This window comes from Pimephales promelas, chromosome 13 (genome assembly GCF_988280905.1).
Source record: "Pimephales promelas chromosome 13, fPimPro1.hap1.1, whole genome shotgun sequence".
Classification (NCBI taxonomy): Eukaryota; Metazoa; Chordata; class Actinopteri; order Cypriniformes; family Leuciscidae; genus Pimephales; species Pimephales promelas.
Window position 1 is genome coordinate 21,191,694 of NC_142781.1, and position 6,530 is coordinate 21,198,223.

Consider the following 6,530-nt stretch of genomic DNA (forward strand, 5'->3'; position numbering starts at 1 on the left):
AGATAATGCTCCAACTGAGTGTCCAACACCCTGGCCTGAACTGGTCTTCTCTATAAAATGTTGGTTTGTCTTGTTGTGTATCTCTTTTTCCACAGATGTAGTGATTCCTGAGAGCCCTGAGGCTTATATAAAATTAACAGAAAAAACATTGAGGTCCTCCTCTGGTAGGCAATATGTTGTGGCATGCTAAATTTAATGCTAATACTAAATTAAACTTCACTGCATGCTGAAGAGTCCCTTTAAATATCATGCATGAATTACATGATTTTTATGTATTTTTTTAAAGTGCATGTCAAACATTCTCATGGCAAAGTGCATGTCAAACTTTCTCATAGCAAAGGATGCTAATAGCCATTCGATTTAAAGAAAAGGGAGAAAATAAAGTTTTAAAGCACCTCCTTGAAAATAAACCAAAAGTGGGAGTTGAGAATTTGATGACAGAATGAGTTTTGAAGTGTAGTCAGTGAAAATAATTCACAGGATATTGTTCATTAAATCTACTAGATTGCACAGATAAGGCTGTGTCCTCTGTTGTATTTAATATATTGAGAGCAGAATAAAAGAAAAAGCAATGAATCTGAATAAAAGTCCATAAAAAATAACTTTTAATTACTTACCTTATTAACTTTTTTTCTTTTTATGTATTTAATTTTTTTTATTTATTTCTGTGATGGCAAAGCTGAATTTTCAGCAGTCATTGTCTTCAGTGTCACATGATCCTTCAGAAATCATTCTATGCTGATTTGGTGCTAAATAAACATTTTTTTATTATTATACATTTTCAGGATTCTTTGATGAATAGAAAACTCAGAAGAACAGCATTTATTTGAAATTGAACGCTTTTGTAAGATTATAAACGTATTTAATGTCACTTTCGATCAATTTAATCCATCCTTGCTAAATAATTATTTCTTTAAAAAAAAATGATAAAGTGATGTCACTTGTGTAAAGCGGATCTTAGGTTGTGTTTACGGTGGCCGAGAGAGCTCAACTCACTGCAACTGAAGAAAACACATGCAAAAGAAAAAACACCAACACATTAAGAAAATTAAAATTTTCTTCATCAGTTTGACAACTCATGTGCTGCAAATACTCACAATGCACATACGACCAGGATGTTAAAATAAACAAAAAATCTTGACAACACCTCTGACAAGTCGACATTGAACATTAAGTATGTCCCTGCCAGGTTCACACTTGTTGGGGTGCCCTTTAAACATTGTGATCTGTGCCATGTTTCTGTATTTGCTTGCATTGTGAGTATTCGCAGCAAATGTGTTGTCAAACATGATGTTTTCTTAATTTTCTGATGATTTCTTTCTATTTGCATGTGCTATTTCTTCAGTATCTATTGCATTTCTTCAGTTGCAGTGCATTTAGCTCTTCCAGCCACCGTACATGCATGGATCAGATTTACATATACTCGTTCATTCCAGCATGTAACAGTCAACATTAACATTGATATTTTGTTTAATTTTTCACTGTTATAACTAAATATATTTTAAATATAGTACAAGCAAGTTCTCTGTATAACATTCTCATTCCATATCCAGCAAATAACATGAATAAAACTTAACATGTTTTAAAGCTTATAAAACTCCTAATGCATTCACAATGTGATCAGATTGATCCTTATTTTTTAAGATGGTCATGTGACATCCCACGCTAATCAATACATGAACTCTTGCAGGTGAAGCAGTTCGATTATTAGACAATATGCTGGACACCAGCCGTTACAGTCACCAGCAGACAGATGGCACTATGGGTTGCCACGACACCTCTTACATGGGCTATGTAAGTACAGATTCAATGTACTGCTCAGCCCGTTTAGTCTGTAATGACGGTATGTGGCAAAGTTAATAAACATTTGATTTGTTCCTTTGCTCTGCACAGATGCGGTTAATGGACGATTGCCGTGGCAGTCTGAAAGCGGTCAAGAGGGTTGAGGGCGAGCTGGAGGAGGAAGAGGACAATCTCTCAGGCCTGAGCAACCCTGATAACACCGAGACACAGAGCACAGGTTAGTCCAGCACAGAGACGCTGAGGTTGCAGAGTACACATTTATGTTTAAATGTGATGGCATTGTTATAATTGTCATATTTCAGGTGTCATTGAGCGCTGGGAGCTGATACAGGCCCAGTCTGCTGAATCAGATCACAGGCAGAGAGAAGACCTGGCGCTATGGCAACAGATGACCTCTGACCTGGACAGCATGGAGGCGTGGCTCGGCCAGGCCGAGGCCAAGTTAGCTGAGCTGAGAGGGAAAGATAGTGCGGATATACACACTATTGAGCAAAGAATTAGAAAACTCAAGGTTTGTGTTTCCTACTTTGTTTATAAGAACATATTTGTACTTGTGAATATGTGTTTGTGCGTATTTGAAAAGGTCACACAGGGATTTACAGTAGTAAGTGCTCCTTCCTAATGCTATTGGTGGGCTGCATAATTGGCCAAAGCTTTGGAAAATCATCGCAAACAAGATTTACAGCGCTATTCTGTTTATAGTCTTAAAATCCAGAGAAGAATTTGGATGGTAAACATTTCAACATAAAAGCCAACAATGTTATTATCACATGACCTTGTTATGCGTCGAATCAGAGTGTTCATTAAAGGCTATTTTGCTATGGGTTCCCTCTGGAATAAATAATGGGTTTTCAATTTTAGAGTAAAATAAGGTTTGTGGTTCACTGTTCTAAAAGCCCTTTAGAAATCCCAAGATGACCCATGGTGAATGCCATACAAATTGGCATCATGACTTACCAGCTCCGTTGCCGCTAAAAATAAGATGCCCTTCTAATTGGGCAATGAATCAGAATGAACATTCTGCAGTAGAAAGGTGTTTCTGTACACTGCTGTGCTGTTTAAACTTTTGGGATGGGTAAGGTTATTTTAAAGTTTTTGAAAGAAGTCTCTTTTGTTTACCTAGGCTGCATTTATTTGTTCAAAAATCCACTAAAAAAGAAGGTTACACTTTATTTTGATAGTTCTACTAACTATAAGTAACTTTTCAACTACATGTCAACTAAGTGTCATTAGAGTATTAGTAGGCTGTAGTAGACTGTTAGGTTAGGGTTAGGTGTTAGGGTTCAGGTTAGGAGAACAAGTTTAATTGTAGTTGCTAAGTTACTTACAGTCAGTTGAATGTCTGTTGGGTAGGGTGACCATATTTTGATTACCAAAAGCCAGGACACTCGGCCCAGCAAACACATGGGCCAACTCAAATGATACTCGAAGTTTACTCAAAGATACCTTATTAATTTCAATACATTTAAAGTAGGTTATGCCTCCTCTGTATGGATAGAAAATTGTTATATTGTTAAATGAAAACAGGACAGTTGGTCACCCTACTGTTGGGGGACCAACAAAATAAAGTGTTAGCAGATATTAAGCTGACAGTCTACTAATACTCTAATGATAGTTAGTTGACATGTAGCGGCAAAGTTACTTATAGTTAGTTGAATGTCTAAAGTGGACTATCAAAATAAAGTGTTACCAAAAAGCATATTGTGAAATATTTATAATTTAAAAACTTGTTTCTATTTTTACATATTTCAACATGTTATTTATTCCTGTGAAGGCAAAGCTGAATTTTTAGCATCATTTCTCTGGTCTTCAGTGTCACATGATCCTTCAGAAATCATTTTGATATGCTGATTTGGTCACAGGGCAGGCCCACATTGTATTTTCAATAGTTTCCCAAAATCTCATCGAAACAGTATGGTTTCTATCTTCTTTGTTCCTGAAAGTACAAATGTACTATTTTTATATTACTGTAAATATAATAGTTAGTCATGCCCGAACTGTAACATATATTTGTCACTGACAGCTCCATATGTGGGTTGCTCATATATCTACACTGTTAAATAAATATCATGGGCAGACACACAGACATTTCAAATCAGGCAGGATGTCAACAACAGAAATAAACAAGAGGAAATCCACAGCATCCCGTTGACCCATATACAGAGTGTATGTTGTATCCTGATTTCACCAGTTTATTTTTAGTTGCACACAAACTAAAACATGTACACACTCCAAAGATTGTAAGTGGACCTTCATTTCAGAGCAATTTAACAACAGAGATAAACAATTGAAGTCCTTCTTAACCAAAATAAGATTTGCACTAAATATCACAATGCAATCTCAAAAACCAACACACAACATTCTAAAACAAACACTTTATTTTGTTTCAACAGGAGTTACAGAAGGCCATGGATTCCCATAAGTCCAAAGTACTATCCATCAACTTAAATAGCGTTGCACTCCTCCAGTCAGACTCACAGGAGAGCCAGGAACTGAAAGCGAAACTCAAGGAGATGAACTCACGCTGGGATCGACTGGGAAAATCGCTTAAGGATTGGAGAAAAGCACTCCAGGATGCTCTGATGCAGTGCCAGGTACACATAGACACAGCACCTGCTACATTACCCATCAAAAATTTGAGGTCCGTAAGATCATTTCTTTGAAAGAAAGTATACTTTCATTCAGCAAGGATGCACGAAATTGATCAAGACATTTATAATGTTACAAAAGATTTTTTTTTTCTAATAAATGCTGTTCTTTGAACTTTCTATTAATCAAATCCTTCAAAATAATATATCATGGTTTCCACAAAAATATTAAGGAGCACAACTTTTTTAACATTGATAATAAGAAATTAGGTAACTTTTGAACGGTAGTGTACATTAAAAGCACACACACATGGGCAAATACTGTCACTCACACTTTTTGCTTCTCTACAGGAGTTTCATGAGCTGAGTCATGGTCTTCTTCTCTGGCTGGAAAACATTGACCGCCGGAGGAATGAGATTATCCCAATTGCGTCAGGGCTAGATCGCCATACAATACGAGCTCATTACAGGGCGCTAAAGGTACCTCTGAACAGGTCACTTCTTTTTGGTATGGATGGACATGAACTGAATACAAATTTGCGTATTTACCCAAAACTGAATGCAAAATAAATACAGTTTAAGAAAAGAGCACCCCATGAGATAGTATGTTGAAAATAATATGGCCATCTAGTGTACTTTAAAGTATGTTTTTTGGCATTACATTATAATAATAGTAGTTCATCCATAGTCTAAATGTCTGCCAAGCTTAACTACATTGATGCACGTTTGTGTGCAGCAAATCCAGCGGGAGCTGATGGAGACTGAGCAGAAGGTGGTCGGTCTGCAGGAGCTCTCGGGGCAGCTGCTGGTGCAGGCACATGGCAGCGAGTGTCTGGAGGCCCAAGAGAGGGTGCACGTCATCGGGAACCGTCTGCAACTACTCCTGAAGGCTGTGGACACAGACCTAGAGCTGCTAGAAAAACAACTCCAGACTTCTGAGAACAGACAGGTCAGCCTACATGCACACCCAATGGCTGATTTTCCATCAGTTTGACAGATAAAAAAGGGACATTGACCATAATATCAGACTCCATTTCTAAGCTAAAACTCAGATCTCCACCCAACTCACAGGATGCGTCCCTCTGGTCTGTTACGGATGACGCAGAGACTTCTGGATCGGTCAGTCCTGTTTCAGATGTCAGCGTTTCTACTAAACGACAATCGGTAATGCATCTCCTCTCCCTTTTTTTGCTTTTGTTTCGGGCATGCCGTGACTGCTAAAATGAGGCGGTTGAGCTTATATCGGGGGGCATTTTTATTATGTTAGTTCCACTTAAATATTTCTCATTGACAAAATCCCCTTGGATATTTGCTCACTTCCTCATCCCCCTGTAGAAGATTTTTATTTGTGGCTCTAGAAGTATTTATACAAGAAACACTGGCTTTACCTTTCAGACGTGCTTTGAATCAAATCAAGCCACAGTCAGTTTTAGTGGATTTGTTTGAAGGTGTCTGTGCGGAAAGCCAGTTTTCTTGCACCTTGCAAGATTTTTTTTTTTTTTGTCATTGCCACCTATTTTGCTGCCGCCTTTTGTTTTGTTGTTACTGGTTTGTGTTTATACTGATGGCCTGGCTATATGTCTCTGCTTGTCACCACAAGCTTTGTCTTTATTTGCTGGGACTGAAACATTCTTTCTTTCTTTTACCCCTCCCTCCCTCCCTTTTGCTCATTGCACAACAGCTACGAGGCAAATGTAGTGTGTCAGAACCAGGATCCTCAGCCAGGCTTCCACGTCACAGGTACCCGTTTCTCGGCTTTAGAATGCAAAAGGGATGTTGGAACTCATTTTAGATCCAGATCCTAGATCCATAAGCATCAGAACCAGAGGTCAGATCCTCTGCGGTAGGAGTTCACATGGGCTGTTCAGTTCTAAGAAATGAATTTGTTTTGGTTCCAAGTCAAGGATTCTTAGTAATCTTATGTGTTTTTCCACAAGAACATAATATTGAGTCTGACAATGTAACTTTGTGTACTTTGAACACAAAAACCATTAAGAAACTATGTTCAAAATCCTCATGGGTCCATCATCTTTCTCCATTTTTTGATGCCATGTGAAAAAATATTAAAATGTATCAGTCATTTTCCAAACCATGTACTTATTTTTTTTTTATTGCTTTCATTGTTTTTTGCAGTTTTAT

General features: G+C 37.7%; 1 protein-coding gene across 3 annotated transcripts in view; it reads left to right on the plus strand.

Annotated features, from left to right (window-relative positions):
* The window catches only part of syne1a (spectrin repeat containing, nuclear envelope 1a), a 113,739-nt gene that overhangs the window by 105,779 nt on the left and 1,430 nt on the right, over window positions 1-6,530 (plus strand). For 2 of the 3 annotated variants that reach the window (XM_089118620.1, XM_089118619.1), the window contains 9 exons: window positions 96-164; window positions 1,691-1,794; window positions 1,894-2,020; window positions 2,106-2,314; window positions 4,197-4,397; window positions 4,743-4,871; window positions 5,128-5,340; window positions 5,463-5,555; window positions 6,073-6,131. In XM_089118620.1, coding sequence (XP_088974746.1) covers window positions 96-164; window positions 1,691-1,794; window positions 1,894-2,020; window positions 2,106-2,314; window positions 4,197-4,397; window positions 4,743-4,871; window positions 5,128-5,340; window positions 5,463-5,555; window positions 6,073-6,131 — 1,204 coding nt within the window. The remainder of the gene's footprint in view (window positions 1-95; window positions 165-1,690; window positions 1,795-1,893; window positions 2,021-2,105; window positions 2,315-4,196; window positions 4,398-4,742; window positions 4,872-5,127; window positions 5,341-5,462; window positions 5,556-6,072; window positions 6,132-6,530) is intronic. The other variant, XM_089118618.1, reaches the window with a different exon arrangement.